The 19,288-nt window shown below is 42.5% G+C and overlaps 1 protein-coding gene across 1 annotated transcript; it reads right to left on the minus strand.

Annotated features, from left to right (window-relative positions):
- Positions 1-1,792: 1,792 nt before the first annotated feature.
- On the minus strand, positions 1,793-5,674 carry WFIKKN2 (WAP, follistatin/kazal, immunoglobulin, kunitz and netrin domain containing 2). The gene is made up of 2 exons (XM_024204328.1): positions 5,610-5,674; positions 1,793-3,304 (listed from the first exon to the last, which is right to left on the minus strand). The coding sequence occupies exons 1-2, from the start codon at positions 5,670-5,672 to the stop codon at positions 1,793-1,795; spliced, it is 1,575 nt and encodes a 524-aa protein (XP_024060096.1). The 5' UTR covers positions 5,673-5,674.
- Positions 5,675-19,288: the final 13,614 nt, after the last annotated feature.

A 19,288-nucleotide genomic window follows, 5' to 3' on the forward strand; every position in this document is an offset into this window, starting at 1 on the left:
GCCACTTGCAAAACATACAATATATGTGGACCTTAGGGATTAGGAGTCTCCAGTGAGGTGCTTAAATTCAGCATAAACTTTTTACACAGACTTCCCCATGTCTCATTCATAGTCAGACCCAACATACACCTGCAAGTGTAAGTGTGTGTGTGTGTGTGTGTGTGTGTGTGTGTGTGCTGTCTCAGCACCTTTTACCATCTGGAATGCAAGGCTTTAGCTACCTCCTGCTGGCTCTTGGATTAGCCAGTAGATGGCACCACAGAGTAATATTAACAACACCCTCTTACCTTTAAGCTAAAACATTTCTCAACCCAGATCCGTGCTTGAACTGGTCTTTTGTGCAACAGTAGACACAATTGTTGGAGCTCACTTAAACAACTGAACAAAGAGAATAGTAATAATGATAAGAATGACATATGTAAGCATATACACTCATAATCTCAGCTCAGTGACATTCCTTAACAGAGGCAGGGTATTTCTGAGATCATCCTTTTTGTTATTTAAAAATTGTGCATATGCAAATTTTACCTTTTAGACACATAAGTATTAGTAATGATCAATAGTGTTTATACACACATGCCTATTTCCTTCTCTTGCTGTATGTGTATTTATACATACACATATATACAGTGGCCATACTTAGAATGTTTTAACTGATTTGAGAGAGATTTCCTATATATAATGGGGAATACTGTTTAGAATGGGGGGAGTTCAGATTAATTGAAGTTTTTAAAGTGCACCCACTGGGTGTTTGTTTATGAATGTGTCTATAATGTGTGTATGCCTCTCTGTTTTTCTCTCTGGGTGTGTCACGTAATCGTTAGAATGAGTATGGCACTTTTCTATCTTTAATTTTATTCTGACTTCTATAATTCTACTCTATTACCTGGAAACTCAGGCATGTTAACAATTAAGCAATAGATCCCCACACATGCTCAGATGCAATGGCCTTCCAAAACCAAGATGGCAGACATCCCAATTCCAAAGACTCTTCACGTTAGCTTTACACCACATTTATTTAAAATAAAAATAGGAACGTGCATTGAAATGAGTGGTGTTGATGTTGGACTCAAAACACTGTGAAATTGTGGTTTTGGCTTTGGACATGTATTTGTTTTCATGGCTATTAGACCCAGGATGATTGCCCTGTTTACTTCAATGTTTTTTTTCCCGTGAGTAAGGACTGCAGGGCTTGTATTCAAAATTGACACAATTGAGAGAAAATTGCTATGTGGATTTCCATGAAAAGGTGAGCAAATTCATAATGCATAGATTGGCTTGACATGTATAATTATAGTCAATATAGACAATAATTTACAGTTTCTTCTCTTGTAATGTACTTAGTGTTACCATGAGGAAACAGAAGTTTGTGACTTATTTTTAATGATTTACCATAACATTTCCATGCTGTAAGTGAGACAGATTAAATCGACAGTATGTGCAATTTAGCTATGTATCAATTAGCTACAAAAATGCTACGAATTTGGTCATTTATGTTGGAAACTACACAAGAATTATATAATTATTGCATAAATCAGCTAGTTAAATGGCAATTCTATACAAACAGGTTGATTTCAAAGTAAGATTAATAGCCATCCATAGATATTTTATGAGCTTGCCAAAGAGCATACTACATTGTTTCTAAGCATCATTAATAGATTAAAATAAGGGTTCTGCATATTACATACATTGTATCTTCAGACAGTAGCTTGTCTTTAGTTTCCACACTAGCCTTGCTTTTGTTAGCCCTATACAATACACAGAGCTGAAAGGCTGACACACGTGAGTAAGGTTAGTGTAGTCCTAAAAATTCTTTCAGAAGCTCACAGGTTTTCTTGTGGATGACTTCACGGAGCTTCCGTACGCGCCGGACACTGGAGATGCCCACAAAGCTGTCTGGCTGCAGGACGGCCATCCCATTGTGGACATCACCCATGATGATAAGCTGACCATCCACCGTGGTCATATTGGGGCATGGGCAGCTCCAGTCCATATTTAAAAGGGTGATTTCTAGAGGTTCCTTCCCCAGGAATTTTAATCCCATTTTTTCATCTTTTAGAATCTCCTCCACTGTCACCAACGCGTGTCCCGAGTCTTGGTCTTCGGTTAGTTCCGTTATACGGCCCAGGATAACAAAGTCGCTTTTGCAGAAGCTCGTCACCAGCTTTTGGCGAGGCTTGCAGGCTTTGCAGTGAGTGTTTTTAGGGAAAGGGCACATCTCTTCGCAGGCCTCTTTGCTCTCAAAGTTATTCTCATTGCCTCCGCAGCCACCATAAATGAAAGATTGGCATTGCTTTGTCAAACTGTTGTACGCCCATCTGGGCTCATAGGCTTTGCAATGACCCTGAAGGGCTGGCAGGTTGCAGATGTTGATTGGGCCATTCATACATGTTAACATACAGTTCTCATAGGTCTCAAAGTGGTTCAGGTTGCTATTACAGTTCCCATAAATGAATGTAAAGCAGTTGTTTTTCTTTGCATCATAATACCACCTCGTCTGCTCTTCTCCACAGTCTTCGCTGTCCGGCTGCTTCAGACACTCATCGGTTGGGAAATGGGTTTTGTTTTGGGATGCTTCTTTTGATGCAGGTTCTCCTTTGACAACTGACAATGGGAAATCAACCCTGAGAAGACCGCCGATGTTTTTCGCAGTGCACGTGTAAATGCCTGCATCTTGCAGCTGGGTGTTATAGATTACCAGCTGGGCAATGTTGGTAACCACGACATTCCCCCTGACGTGATTCGGCCTCATAATGATTTTTTCCTTACCGTCTATTTGCTTCTCCCAAGTAATTTCTGGTTTGGGTCTGCCTGTGACATCGCAAAGAAAGCTAACAGTCTCTCCCACATAGACTGACTGATGGACTGGATTGTTAACTAGAGCGGGTGGCAGGATATCAACGATGGTTGTCTCTGAATAGGCTGTGGTAGGGCGCACTGTAGTCTCTGGTGGGATAGGGCTGGTATTTGGCCAGGTGAGATGGTACCGACAAGTGACTACATTTAGAGTAATGCCTTTGGTGCAAGCTTCTGCATCCATATAACACTTGTTGTAATAGGTGAGTCCATCGGAGGCACAGGTAAAGCTGGGCTCTTTTTCACACCTATCTTTGCATTTGCAAACAGGCTGTCCATCCCAGATATCACACTCTGAGCCTTGCTGGATACACATGAAACGGTCACAAGTTGCCTCTTTAGGCATACCGACGGGTCCTTTCTTCCCCTTGATGTCCATGTACCGAGCTGCCACGCAACTCTTTGTCCCACAGACATTAGGACAGCACTTCTCAAAGGTCTCACATTCCTAAGACAAAACAAAACAAACAAACTGTTATTGGGATAGTTTATTATTTGAGAACTACAAACAGATGGAGAAATTCCTTCTTGTGGTGGCAGGGTGCTTTTGCAGTTAAATCAAAGGGCTAGGCTCCAGGGGACCTGGGTTTTATTTCCAGTTCTGCTGAGGACATCTTGTATGACCTAAGGTAAGTCATTTCATTTCTTTGAATCTCCGCTTGCCCATCAGGAATATGGGAACATCATCACTTCCCTATCTCAGCGGGGGTGCTGTGAGGCTACATTAATTGAGTTTGTCAAGTGTTTTGAGATCTTTGAATGGAAGGTGTGAGAAGGGCAATGTATCATTATTTCTTAGCAACTAAAGCCATAATAAATCCTTCACAAAATCATATCGAACATTTGGTTACAGAACTAACAACAACCCCCACCCAAACAAACCCTCTTTTAGTGCCAAAGGACAAGCCTCCTGAAGTAAGAGCAGATGGAAAGTCTTATCATATGGTTATAGTCCTTAATCCCTTTTATTGTCCTCAGAAGTATGTAGAGTATTATTTGAATTCCCTGAGACTAGCAGCATACTCTTTGAGTGGAAACTGCCAAGCATCTTTAATTGTTCACAACATATTATAAATGGAATAGCTCAGAACTAAGGCAAAACTAAGTTCTTGCTCCAAAATTATTTTGTTTTCCATGGAAAACAAAGTATCCACTTATGGGCTTGCCATCATTTATACGTCTGTGCCAGTCTTACTTGTAAATGCAGCATCCGTGTTAAACATAATGTTATATCCAGTGTTGGTTATGGTCATTTCTAAATTGTGGTTAATTATATTCATTGTTTGCCTTTCTAAACAGAAAATGTATTTGTTGTGTGGTTTGTAGAACTGTAGACAATACGTTGTTCTTGGATTATTTTAATGAAACATGAACATTGTTACCCTATACAGAATAGGACAAATTCTACCCTTAGTTACACGATTTTGATCTCATTGAAGTCAGTTGGGCATCTCTGTAACTGATGGCAAAATTTAGTCATGATGTCTTTTAATGCCATCAAACTAAACAGTGATATGCCATTATTCATGTGCAATATCCTTTCATTAACGGGAACTAGAGGATCTACTATTGTAGCTCCTTACCCATTTCTAACTATGCAGCACTATGGTCCAAAAGCAAATCTGCAAAACATAATGGGCTAAACATAATATTGGTGTAGCTCTAATGAAGTCATGAAAGTTATGCCCATTTACACTTGCTGAGGATCTCGCACAAAGGCTCAGAATCTGAATGAGACTCCGTGCTGCCACGCTGCAAACCTGATTTTTTTTTTTTCAAGTGGCTTCTGGATTTTCATTTTTTGACCAGGAAACTACGAAAGGAATGCCCACAACCTTCGAAAGAGAGTAGTAATCGTTCTTTAGTGCACCTGATGGTTGAATTTAAAAGGCAACTTAATATGCCATTGTAATCAGAAAAGTAATATAAAAATAGCGTCTTATATATTAGCTCCTTTTTTGTCTTTAAACAATATCTGCTTAGTTGACTGCCAAACATAAGCACTGCAGAAACTATCCAGTTAGTGGAAAGTGAGCTGAATCTTTTGCTGCATCAGACTGTCAGCTTGGTTCTGACTGCAAAATCTTTCCTGCTGGGGATGTTGTAAGAAACAGAAAGAGCAAGTGTGGATTTTCAGATGCCATTGAGTGGCTATGCGGGCAGTTTTAAAAATGACCTTTTGACTTGTAAGCTATGTGAATTTTGATCTGGAGGCATCATATGAGAGAGCATCTGCATGGTTATTGTTACCATGTTATTTTTGGACTACAGTCAGACTTTACATTTCAGGTGTAGCAAAGGCTGGTGATGTGTATGCCAACCCACAGGCATCATACAGAACTCCCTCTTGGGAAACATAACACTTGATGATGGCAACAAAGAATGATGAGGTTGGTGAAAATGCTAAAATGCAGTGAGCTGGCCAAATAACATGTCAGATTCCCGAGTTTAAGCTGTTGAGGTTCTCTTTGGTGAGGCAGTGAGTGAGAAGGATGAACTATGGAAGCCATGTTGTCACAAAGTCAAGAAGTGACTCCATTAAAACATCTCTTGATTTAGCCAACTGGTCATCAAACATTTTTATAAACACAGTTTCAGTTAAACACATGAGTTGTCTGGATTGGATCATGTACACATTATCAATGCTCTTCCATTTATAATCGAAATAGACTGCAACAGTAAACAAACTAACAAACCAACTGGCAAGAAATCCATTTCCCATGATGAAGCATATAAAAATGTGCATCACTCACCAGGTCTGTATCACACTCTCTCTTGCAGGTGCTCTGTGCATCTACCCACAGGTTGGGGTTCATCTCATTTGGACATATCCCAGCGTGAGAATACCGTATTGGAGGTAAAGCGTTACCCTCTAGAGGGACCTCCAGAAGCAACAGGACAGTGGTCTTCCCCAGCAAGATCCACATCCACCGAGTGAATAATGCCAACAACATCTCAGAACTTCTCCAGAGAAACGTCAACAATTGGGTTGGGTTTGGGTTTTTTTGTGTGTGCCTTATATTTTCAAAGAAGTCCAAATCCACCTGCCCTCTATCAAACTTCTGCAGGTTTCCTTCCTGTCTTTGTTGGTAGTGCAGTCTGGTCTAGACCGCACTGGATTAAAGGTCTTAGGAAGTAACCCCCTTATTTTAAGAGAAATGCTAATAGTCCGTACAGAGTTAGCGATATTTATACCCTGCCTCCGTTTAACAAGTCGGAAAAGGTAAACTTGATTTCTTTGACAGGCACACGTTTCCTATGTCCTGGTGGCAGTCAGGCAGATTTGTTGCAAGAAAAAAAAGCTGGAAAGAGTTTAAAAGGCTGGAACTGGCACGGTGGGACCCCTGCATGTTTCTGAATGCAAGGAGGCCTTCTTAACCCCTTTAGACCTAAAGTACTTCCCTACGCTAGGAATGGCATTTACTACTGAAAGAGTGCTTGTCTAAATAATATGAAGCCACAATCAGAGGGATTTCTGTACACCAAAGGAATACACAATCACGTGTTTAAAAGAACAACTAATAGGATTGAAGCAATTAAAGCTAGGATATCACATTTTAACAAAGGAAGCGGGGGGGAATAACATATTTAAACTTAGGATCTGCAAAGCAATATGTCTTTGCAAATTGCCCCTGGACTCCTAGGCTTCTTTCTTCTCGGCAGCACTGGGATTTCCAGTATGCTTTTTTTATACTGCACTCCAACCCCACCATCTAGCCATTAAAAGTTTCTCTGAATTCCTCCACATTTCAGGAAAGTGAAATCCCATTGTACAGAGCTTTGCTGACCTCTTTAACAAGAAAAAAAAAAAAAAGAGTAACAGTTCAACTCTATGGAAACCTACGTAAAGGAATGTACAGCATTTTTGCATAGGGGAAAAAATGCAATCCCGCTACGGTCATAGTTCCTTAGTTATTACAGTAAGGGGCTGATCCTGCAAAGTGCTGAACACCTGCCAAGAGCCAAAGGGGAGTCATGGAAGTCCATGGGGGATGAGATTGCTCAGCACTTTGTAGAATTAGACCCTTTTGGGGCAAGATTCTTGTCTCGCTTAGGACCTGATCCTGCAAGATCCTGAGCGCTTGGGAGGCCCTTAACTCCCATTTGATTTCAGTGGCTGAGGAGGGCTCTCAGGACTTTGCAAGATTGTACCCCTCTACCAGACTTACACTGTTGTAACCCCATTGATTTCAGTCAAGTTACTCCTGCTTTATATTGCTACTAATGAGAGCAGCATAAGGTCCTGTGTCAGTAGGTTTTCCTATGGGACTTACCACCCGGCTGTAGTTTTTCAGTGTACAGTTGTGTCTGAGTCCCCTCTTGCTTACACTGGTTTCACACCAATCTAACACGATCTCTGTGGTGTTACTCCTGAATATAGGCAAGCTGCCCAACAAATACAGGGCCCGTTCTTCAGCTTTTGTACATCAGGAATGCTCCGTTGTCTTGAATGGAGCAGTATCTGTTTGCACTAGTTGAGGAGCTGGCTTAATTTTTTTTTAAAAAGGGGAAGGAGGAAAAAGCAAATTGGAAAAATAAAATAAGACACAGCTGTGAAATGCATGTTCTTCCCCATTCTTAGTAAACAGTTCTATCTGCTATGGATTGTGCAAAGCCACTTGATGATATGCATAAGATTTGAATTTCATATGAATATTCAGAAAGGAGTGGTTTTTTTTCTAAATTAGATATTCACGAGTAACTAAGTCAACTGTCATGCAACATTTTACAATTGATTTATTCCCTCTGAAACTTTACAAACCTATGTGATGCTTGTACAAAACGTGGCTGGGATCAAAATGTTTTATTCACTAGTCGTTTACAAAAACAAGTACAACACCCTGTGATGTCTAGAAAAGCCAACTGAAAATGACACACTTCCAAGAGGGAAGTACCAAGCGGTACTTAAAATTCTTACAGCTCTATTAACAACAAAATCACTTGTATTAGTGCTTCTGTTGACTAAACAAAGACACTTTATATTGTAAAACTGAGTCAGGAAGGAATCTTGGTAAGCTTTGAGACTGATGTTTACATGCAAAATTAGAAAGAAGTATAATAATTATTATTTCTATTACAGGGCCACCTAGATGACCCAAACGAGATTGGGCTCCCTTCTCACCTAGTCATACAAACAGGAGAGTTTAAGTAGGATTTAAGAGTGGTTTGAGAATAGGGCAATAGATTGGAAAACTTGAAGGTTCCTGGCTCTGCCCTGATGTGTAACCTTGGGTAAGTTATCTCACCTTTCCATACTCAGTTTCCGCTGCTACCCTTTGACTGTCTTGTCTGTTTAACCTGTAAGCTCTCTGGGAAAAGGACTGTCTCTGACAATGTGTCTGTACCCTGCTTAGCACAATGACAATATGTGCCTAGAAGACCTTGTGTTGGCCTTCTGCACAGGAGTGAATTTCACCCTATGTTTGGAGATGCTATATTTAGCTTCTATGGTGCCCAAATGTCTCGCTCCAAGGTACAAACTGATCACTTCCTGGGAGTAGGAAGGAATAAAATTTCTTCCATATACAGTCCTGCCCAAGGGCATAATCTGTGGGTTGCAGAGAAGCAGAAAGTGTACCTGCCTCTAAAGAATCAGGCATTGGCCAGTAGATGCCAGACTTGGTTGATCAATAGTCTGCTTCATTGTGGCAAATCCTGTCTCCCACAGAGTTTCTGAAAATACCATTTCATTACTGCCATAATGAAATAGATCTCTAGGAAATATTTCATTCTACTTAGAGGTGCCCAGATACTACTGGCATGGGTGTATTCAAAATGCATAAATAGACAGACTGAGCTATACAGCTAGAGAGATTAGGTGGAACTCCGTAATACACAGAAGAATTCTATGGAATGTTTTGGGAATGACTTGAAAAAATTCTAAATATCAGTGACTCCATTTGATGTGGCGATTGTATCAAATATCCAACCCAGCTGACTTAGCTGATTGTCTGTTGCAAGTCTATTGAAATTTTCAAGGAAAGTCCATTAAAATGTCTACCCCTGATGTATTTATGCCCAGGATCTTGTGGGCCACCACACTAAGGTTGTAAATGAAGTATAGGAAATAGGTGTTTGCTGAGAAATCAGCCGTTTTTTTAAAGCTTTTACATAGGGAACCTGTGAGAGAATCAACTCACAGCCCATTCCTCTAAGGTGCTGAACATCTTCTACTTAGACTTACATGAGCAGACAGCCCTTGGATTTGTATTTGAGCTGATTTTCCCCCTGCTGGACTGGAGCCATAATAGAGACGCACTAACAGAGTGACCCAAAGGCCATTGACATCAATGGTATGTCTCCTGTTGTCTGTCATGGGCTTTGGATCAGGCCCTTAGGCTCGGTGGCAGAGTAGTAATGAGTTCCATTGAGCAGGTCTGCACTACTTGGGCATCTATCCAGCACTGACTAACCCTCCCCATAGTCCCATCCCAGCATGCTCCGGGTGATGTGTAGAAAAATTAGGATGGTCATATGCGGAGAGTGGTCTCTTCATTTGTTGGTCATGAATCTAGAGGGGGATCTTTGCAAGACATTTCACGCTGGAACATCCAAACTTCCTACTCAACGCTTCATTGCTGTAGGAATGCCACCTTCCTGAGCGATGGTAGCTAGGTCAACGGAAGTGTTCTGCCATCCAGCTAGCTGTGTGTACTTCACGAGTTAGGTTGACATAGCTGTGGTGCTCAGCGGTGTGGATTTTTCATATCTCTGCGCATTGTAGCTATGTTGACCTTAAATGTAAGAGTAGACCGGACCTGTAATACAATGGCTGTCAAAGATAGGAAGGGGCAAAAAAGTGGAGGAAGGAGAACAGGCAGATCCTCAGGGGTCCATTACAATGCAAATCATTTCTCTGTTGTTTGGAAACAAGATCCCTAAGACCGCCCTTGTGGCTCTCCACTCGTGACCTCATTCCAGCCAGAAAAGCTGCTTTCTGGCTCCTGATGTGGAGCCAGATTTATTCTGACCACAATTCTAGGTTACTCCCAATTCCATGGCTTTTTACATTAGCCAGTAATCCTCACCCCAGGGATTGCGTTTGAAACTCCACGGCTGTAATGTCAGCAGTGGCAATTATACCGTCCTAAATGCTCTCCAAATGTCCCCCACGTCCCTGAAAGGTTGAATACCCTCTTTCATATCCACAAAGTTTCTTCAATCCGCACCATTTCTGGGACATCCTAATACAGATTTTCTCCCTCTTTACATTCATGGAGTAGCCAGATAAATATTCCTTTCTCCTTTAAGTGAGGAGGCATCAGCCCCCAGGTGCGGGCCTGGTGATGGATGGGCTACGCAGAGAGTATCAAGGGAGCTTGACCTGTGATCTGCTTCTGAGGACTCACATATAGTGAGAAGGGGCTGAGGGCAGTGGAGAAGAACATGTGCAGCGTGTCCTATGTATTTTGCCCTCAGTATACTTGCTTGGGACAAAGATCTGGCCTGTTTCTCACTGATGCTCTGGGGAGTAGGGGGGGGTGGGGCAGAAGAGGGCCCAGGTGAAACCTCCCTCTCTATCCCCATCTGGGCAAGAGCAGGGCAAGATGAGGAACTAGCATTCTGAGTCTAGAGTACTAGGTGAGGAGATGACTAATGAACAGGATGGTCCCTGGGGGTATGCCCAGCCAGCCCAGCAGTGTGACTGGGCCTCCAGCCTTCCTGCACCTGCCTCATCAGCAGGCACTTCTTGGAGCAGTAATGAAGGGCTGTAGAACATATTTCCCTCTTGGCTCTGGGGAGCCATCCTCTTCTTGCACACACAGAAGGCCCCAAGCACCCCTCAGTTCTCCACCCCAGTGTGGATGCCTCCCAAGAATTGCCCTTTGGTGGTGGTCCAGTTTAGTGCACAGCAAGAATAAAGAGCAGATGAAAGTTTAAGGCCTAAAAAGACTCTGGGAAAAAAAAATATTTTTAAAAAAACTCTTTAGATCATTTAAAAATTAAACAGGTTCTGTTTGATATGATCATTTTATTGCATGTTAATGTTGAATCTGATCGCTGAGGCACTCATAGAAAATGACTATGCCAGAGACCTCCTGGAGCACAGAGATGGTGAGGGAGCTGCCAATCGCTTTAAATTAGAGATGAACTTGAGCTGCAAATCAGTTGAGCTTCATATCTGAACTCTGTGGCTTTGGTTTATGTTGCTTAAGGTCTTCAGGGGCCAAATACTTCCCTCGGAGACATGCACGATTCCCCCTGACTTCACTGGAAGATGTGCAGAGTCTGGGATACTTGGGATGTCAAGGAATCCCTGTTGGTGTGTGATCAGTGGCCAGTGCTGGCCTGGCTTTTGGCCTGGTCTGAGGGACTGGCGACCGTTTCAAAGTATGACAGACAGCTCCTGAATCACGAGAATTAGAATCTCATACTATAAACCAGTGGAGAGACAGGAATCCCAGCTTCCTAGTATAGTAGACTGCTATCATCTAGCTTGGATCATGCACAGGAGATCAGATATTACATTCACATGAAGTGAATTATACTCTTGCATGTCCACTGTGCACTCTCCACCTCTGGCAGACAGCCGCAAAGAGAGACAGAAGTTGGAATAACATACACCAGGCTCTATCCTGCCCTCTCTGATACGCCACACAGATTGTCACGTAACTTGGAAGATTGCCTCCATTGTGCTTGCAATGTGCATGCAGATTAACTGAATGAACAAGTTTCTCTATGCCACATGAGGCACATTAGGTCAGATCTAATCCCTAGAGTTGATTAGATTCATGCATTATTATTATTATTTATTTGTATTTCCATAGTTCTTAGGATCGTCATAGATCAGGATTCTATTGTGCCAGTTGCACAAAGGAGCAAAAAGATGGTGAACAATGAGACTGTATGGGTCAGCATGATGGGCTGCTGTGCACATTAATAGCCTAACTGTTGTCAATTTTTTTTTAGGCATCATAGCAAAGGAGAGTTTTGAGGAGGGAGCTGAAGATGGATAATGAAGCAGCTTTGGGGATGGTGACTGGGAGCCCTCCCAGGTGTGTGGGGAAGCATGGGAGATGCATGAAGGTGCATGTTTGAAAATGTAACAAGTGGGCAATGGAGGCTGGCCTGATGGGCTGATCAGAGGTGAGCATCGACAGTTTGCTAGTGAATGAGAGATGACTGGTACCATGGGGAGTGACTGTGAAGGGCCTTGAAAGTGAATATAACCCCACTGAAATGGCACATTTGTACCCGAGGACAGATTTGGGCCCAATAGACACAATAAGAATAGTGTGTCTGGGCCATATTTCCGAGGCTATTTGCATGTACAGTTAGTGACAGAAGCATATTTCAAAATCCCCACATTTCAGATTTTGCAAGTGTTTGCTGTTAGCGCCCATAGCTAATAATATTTGTTTCTGAATTCTAAAATAACTAATCTCAGCGGATAATGGTGTGTGTGGACAAACGGTGGGAACGGGGACATGATTTAGAGCTGCAATCGCTCACTGAAATGAAGCTGATGTTTGTTTGTGCACATTCGGATGCTCAGTAAGCAGAAGTTAATATAGTTAGACAACAGGGCTCAGTTTGGGGGAAAAATCAATAATGTCAGGGAATTTATTACAGGGTTATGAGCCACCTGCTAGAACTCAGCATTAGGCCTGTATTACGTTACATTTCAGCAGGATCTATTAACATTGCAGTAAGTCCAGGCTAGTGCTAGAATTGTTATTTTATGCTTCACCAGATGGCTTCTGCTCAGGGGGATTTATCTTTGAGCGCAGACATATGACTAATCATCACTTGCTTTCTCTTTCTCTGCTAACGCAAGTGGGGCAGGAAGCAATTGCCACTCTGATGGTTCATTATTGCTGGGTTTATTCTGTCTGAAACAGCACAGCAAGAGGTGAAGAGAGGACAAAAGAAGATAATCAACCACTTATCAATGAGATATGAGGGGAAGCTGGGCTAAAGTTATCCCATCTCTCTCTCTCTCGTTGTTTTGTTTACAGCTGGGCCAAAAAAAAAGGGGGGGGGCTAATAGAAAATGCACTTTTGGGTTGAATTCAGAGAATAGTTTTGACTGAAAAAAATGGGGAAAAAATTCTGACAAAGTCAAAACATTTCATTTCAATATTTTCGAAACAAAAATGTTTTGACTCATTACACAGCAACTACCACAATATAATTCCAGACACTCTTAGACTATCAACAACAAACCTAATAATAATACTACTACACATTACTTGTTCTATAGTAGTGCCAATTGTCTGTAATTGAGACAGGGCCCCATTGTGCTAGGCACTTACAATAGTTATTTACATACTGTACAAAGGTAAATGAAGAGTGTTGAGGTCTGTCCAAGGCTTTGTCTACACTGGAACTTCGTCGGCAAAACTTTTGTCATTCAGGGGTGTTACTACCCGTCCGGTGGAAGTTTTTTGTCAGCAGAAGAGCTCTCTCCTGCCTACAAACAGCAGCTACACGGCGTGGCTTTTAGCAGCACGGCTATAGCGGCACAGCTGTGTCGCTAAAAGTTGTGTGGTGTAGTCAAAGCCTAAAACACAGCAAAGTATGGGAATTCAAGGTTAAATATCAGCCCTTCCATATCAAAATACACCAGGGCTCAGCTACTGTAGATAATGTTAAGGATGCTACCTTGTTTTGAGCAATGATCTGGGATTTGAATATGAGCTGTAGTGCTTTAGTGAACTTAAGCCAAAATGCATAATGTTATTTTAATGATTTTTTTTAATGTAAATGTCCTTTGGTTATTTTAATGTGTTTTTTATTGCAATATGATCTGTAGCATTAGAACAGTGCTATGCGCTTTTATAGCATCATTCATCCAAGCAAATCAAGGCACTCTACAGATATGCATTAATTTAGTCTGAAGCAGAGCCGTGACTATTATTAAGCCCATATTGCAGATCAGTCTAGATACACAAATGGACCTTATGGATACAGTATCTGAGCACTTCTGTCTATTTACAGGTACTCGCAGTGAGGGAAACTGACGCGTTAAGTGACTTGTTCAGTGCCACATAATGGTAGCTTTAGGAAGACTCCTGCTTCTAAGCACTTGACACACTACTTTCCTTTTTCAAAGCTGATGAGTTGCAAATACAATTGCCATGCTGGTTATTTGTGATTATCTAATGCAAGTATCTGTTCTTTAACCTCTCCATCTTTCAAACTCGCACCTTTCCTCCCTTTTCTAATTAAAAACCAACAGTTTCACCTCATTTTGCATTGTAACTGGGGATTTCGTATAATTTAGATACAATAACCATAAATCATCCCAGATTCATTCCAGACTGGGCCCCCTCGTTCCCTTGAAAGGTTTCTGAACCTTTTAATGAATGTGGTCTGAGTTGTGTGTTTGTAATGAAAGACAACACCGGTAGATTTTTGCCTGGTTTTGTGTTTCACTGCAACCTCAGCTCCAGTGGGAACTAGACACTGGCTTGTACCAAACCACTGGACCCAAACTCCCCTGAATTTTGGAAAAGTTGGGAACCAGATTTGGATTCAAACATTGCAGCTTGGGCACATCACATGCATCATTCTGAGTGATTGGGCTTAGTACCAAAATATGAACAGTGAGCACATATTTTTAAATAGCTAGGCTGGGGTTTTCAAAGCAGCCTAAGAGAGTTAGATACCCCAGTCCAAGCCTTAAACAATAACTAGTTTGCAGGGGCGGCTCCAGGCACCAGCGCAGCAAGTGTGTGCCTGGGACGGCAAGCCATGCAGGGCGGCCTGCCGGTCGCTGTGAGTGCGGACGTCAGGCGGCCTTCGGCGGCATGCCTGCGGGAGGTCTGCCGGTTCCGCAGTTTCTGCGGCAATTCGGCGGCGGGTACGCCGAACGCCGGAGTCGCGGGACCGGCAGATCACCTGCAGAAACGCTGCCGAATCCGCGTGACCGCAGACCGAAGGCTGCCTGACTTGGGGCGTGCTTGGGGCAGCAAAAAACATTCAGCTGCTCCTGCTAGTTTGCATCAAAAGGAAATATTTCAATTTCTGCAAATGTCATGGGATCATTTTAGACTATGTTCCATCCTCTCAGATTTAAATATAAATGTGGTCAAAATCTTTTTCACTGAAGAGTTATTACATTCCCTTAGGCTTTCCTGGTTGTTAGTACTTCTGTATCAGTTGCACAACAAACACACGCAGCTCTCTGCTTCTGATCATGCTCACAGTATGTACTCTGAGAGTAATGATCCCCATAACTAGTAAGTTGAACATATTCCGAGCCTTTCCAAAAGGTGTCTTCATCTTGTAAGCTATTTTGTTTCAGTTTGCAAGAGCCCTGCCTACCCTTTTGCCATCAGAAACCAAGACTTCACATTCTCAGCATAACACAAACCCAGATGAAGGCTGTCAGAAACAGTTAGCAAATCTGTTCAGGCTCCACAATACCTGTAGAGCAATAATACACAAAGAGGACCAAATTCAGATCTGATGTTTTCTCCATTGACACCAGATCTGAATGTGGCCTGGGGGCTTTACATGTATTGCCTACCAGTCAATTTTGATCTATTTTGATTGACCACTACATTAGTGAGATAATCCTAAATGCTCTGGTTATAGGATATTTATCAGCAGTCTAGCAGTTAATGGCCCTTAATAAAGTTGCTGTTTTCAATTTTCAGATAATTAAACTATTTTATTTTAATTGTGTATTATTCATAGCATGTCTAGTCAATTTTCAAAGAGTATCATTGCAGTTTTGAATGAGCTGTTGCTTTCAGCACTTCCTTCTACCCTCGTAAGTTCCAAGAAATCAGACCTTGACATCATGGAAAAGCTATTTTCGACAATATTTGAAAGGGTCTTACACTTTATTAGTTATAATTTTTCTCTGCCTCCAAGGCCTGTACAGTGGGCTCATGGTATTAATAATCTATCCAGGTGGTAGCCTTGTATTTTAATGATCAGAGCAGCAAGTCTTTGTGAGTGGAGAGGTACAAAAGTAGTATCATCAGAGAGTGAGTTTTGCAAAAGCGCTCTGTATTGGCCTAATTCTGCCCCCATTCATGTCAAATGATAAAACTCCCATTGACTTGAATGCAGGCACTAGGCTAATGCTGAAAATCCCATCCATACAGCTTGACTCTCATTTACGCAAAGGCCCCATTACAGTTCTCTGGTGATATAGTGAGGGCCTTAAAAGTGTCCTGTTACCAGGGGAGGCTCCAGGCACCAGCGCACCAAGCGCGTGCCTGGGGCGGCAAGCCGCGGGGGCGGCCTGCCGGTCGCCATGAGGGTGGCAGTCAGGCTGCCTTCAGTGGCATGCCTGCGGGAGGTCCATCGGTCCCATGGCTTCGGCAGCAATTCGGCGGTGGGTACGCCGAAGGCGCGGGACCGGCGGACCTCCCGCAGGCATGCCGCCGAAGGCTGCCTCACTGCCGTGCTTGGGGCGGCAAAATACATAGAGCCACCCCTGCCTGTTACACTGCCAGAGTGGTCTTGATGTAAAATGAGAATCAGGCTCATAATGGGTTAAAATCTCTACTTTTCTGAATCCTATGGATTGCATATAGCATACCTGATGCTGTGGTGTGGTTTAAACATTTCAGATGCCCTACATAAATCATTCCTGCCTTTGTCACACATCCTAAACTCCTGTCAATAAAACCCTCTATGATACCATCATGTATTTGCTTTCTGTGTCTCACATAATTTAGGTTGTAATCATTCTTCCTTCCATTGTAAGTCGTGAATTCAAACCACTTCTATCTCTGTCAGATACAAACACAGAGCAAACAAAAGTTTGGTTGTTGTTGTTTTTTAAAAAAAACACCAATTTTATTTATGGAAATTTGACAGATTTTACTCACCAAATAGTTTATTTTAAAAATGATATAGTATAAAAATACAGAAAAATGACAATCAATGTCCCCCAAAATCATGATTCTTGTAAACCACTATTAAGAGCAGGGCTGCAGATGGGAGAGAGAACAAAAGTAGCCAATGGGTCAAAATCAAAAATAGCCGATGGGTCAGACAACATGTATTTGTTCTGCATTTGCAGAGTGCCCAGCACACGGGGGTCCTGTTCCCTGGCTCTGGCTCTTGGACTGGGTGGTGATATGGATAGTAATTTTATTAGTAGTAGTATTGGTTATAGTGCCCAACTTGATGCCAGGACTACTGGGTTCCCTTCCTAGCTCTGCCACTGACTCGCTCTATGACCCTGGGCAAGCCAGTTATTCTCTGTGCTGCAGTTTCCTCCTCTCTATAATGGGGATGATACACTCTCACATAATTTGTAAACATACAATGACAGGATTTGGTATTTTATATTCCTTCTTGTTGTTGTTCCAAAAAATCAGGCAGTGGAAGCAAAAATATAAACAGTCTCTCACCCTCATCCCAAAAATTGTTTTTCATAATATCCATAGCTTTGCATTTCTTATATATATATTATTGAGAGATTTGAACAAAGCATTTGCATTCCAAAGTTCCCAGCACCTTTACAATGGTTAGCATTACAATCACAATCCTACCTTCCCATTATGTCTTTTACCTTAACCAGTATTCCTCATGCTCTGGGAACCTAATGGTGGTAGCATCTAAGGGTACATCTACACTGCAATTAAACACTGGTGGCTGACCCGTGTCTACTGGCTCCACTATGGGACTGTTTAATTACAGTGTAGATGTTTGGACTTGGGCTGGAGCAGGCTCCGGAACCCCACAAAATGGGAGGGGAGGTGTGTGTGTGGGGGGGTGTCCCAGAGTCTGGGCTCCAGCTCAAGCCTGAATGTCTACACCACAATTAAACAGCCCCTTACCCCAAGCCAGCTGACACGGGCCAGCTGCCTGTGTTCAATTGCAGTGTAGACATATGCTCAGAATGTACACTTGGTTTCTAAGTTCCCAGTTCCTTCCTGATTTCTTTGAGGAATTTCTGCTGTACCAATGGGTAGCACATAAAACCAGGTTAATGCACAGTAGAACCTTTCATGGCCTCTAATCTTGATGACAAAACTCTTCGAACAAACACGTCTTGTGTCACCAATATATATTATGTAAAACCTTGTGACTTTGATTATGTGTCTATAATACAGATTAGTCTGTTTGGGTGTTTGGTGCTGACCTCCAATAAGCTCCTAAAGTATTAGCAAGAATTTGCAAGTGACAGGCAGGCAGAGGCGCTACTCTGTCTAATCCCGTTCTCGGAACGCCAATCATATTGTTCCAAACAGTTTGTTTCTCTCCTTATGGCATGGATTATTTCTACCCCTCCCCCTCCCCGCACACAACTGCTTTGATGTATCACAGATACTGAAAGATTTAGCTAACGTTATGGACTCAAGCCAGGGTGACAGCAAAAACAACTTTGAAATAGGACACAGGGACTGCACCAGCAGGAAGGTAATGCTGTCAATCACCAAGGAGAGTACAAGCTACCCTTTAGTTACAGCTCTGCTGATTACTGTATTGAATGGTATAGGGTCTGATCAGAGCCCAGTCTAGTCAATGGAAAGACTCTTATTGATTTTATTGGCCATGTATCAGGAACATGGAGAGGAATAACAGACATAGAGGTATAGTCCGTAAATTTAAAACACTGTGATTCACATTCGTGACAGTTTTGCACACTCACCAGAAAAGGCAAAATGCTCTTTGCTTTATGCAGACAAATAAGGCTTAAGTGGTGCATGAATCTCACCCTGACCTTCTGCAGAGGGGTCAATTTCGTTTAAAGAAAATAAACCAGTTGAACCAAATTTAGGCCTCACCTCAGCAAAGTACTTAAGCAGTTGCTTAACTTTATGCATTGCTGAATTGAGGCCCTGCCCTTGTTATAAGCAGCTACAACTCCCGGTGTAATCATATGAACATAAGAACGGCCATACTGGGTCAGACCAAAGGTCCATCTAGCCCAGTATCCTGTCTTCTGACAGTGGCCAATGCCAGGTGCCCCAGAGGTAATCGTCAAGTGATCCATTCCTTGTCACCCATTCCCAGCTTCTGGCAAACAGAGGCTAGGGACACCATCCCTGCCCATCCTGGCTAATAGCCATTGATGGACCTATCCTCCATGAACTTATCTAGTTCTTTTTTGAACCCTGTTATAGTCTTGGCCATCCACAACATCAAAAGGCAGGGATGGATTTAGCCCTTAGTCATTTGTTGCCATGATGGCTGTCATGTATTGCTTGAGAGAGTCTAACAAGGGAAGGCAGTCTGGGGGGGGTGGGGGAGGGACAAAATAATGTCAGAACTAGCGATGGGTCTGTGCCAACCCCTCCCTCCATGAACTCATGGTCCATCTTTTTATTCTGTGTGCGTGCAGCACCTGGCACAAGGGGATCCTGGTCCGTAACTGGAGCTCCTAGGTGCTACTGTAATACAAATAAATAATAATAACTCTGAGAGGGGTTTGGATCCATACATTCCAGCTGAGGCTTGCTATGAGTCTGAGCCAACCCAGTTATAGACATTAATCCACTGAACAATTTTCAGTTAT

The sequence above is a fragment of the Terrapene carolina genome, unplaced genomic scaffold (genome assembly GCF_002925995.2).
Source record: "Terrapene carolina triunguis isolate 2854851 unplaced genomic scaffold, T_m_triunguis-2.0 Scaffold192, whole genome shotgun sequence".
In the NCBI taxonomy this organism is placed as follows: domain Eukaryota; kingdom Metazoa; phylum Chordata; order Testudines; family Emydidae; genus Terrapene; species Terrapene triunguis.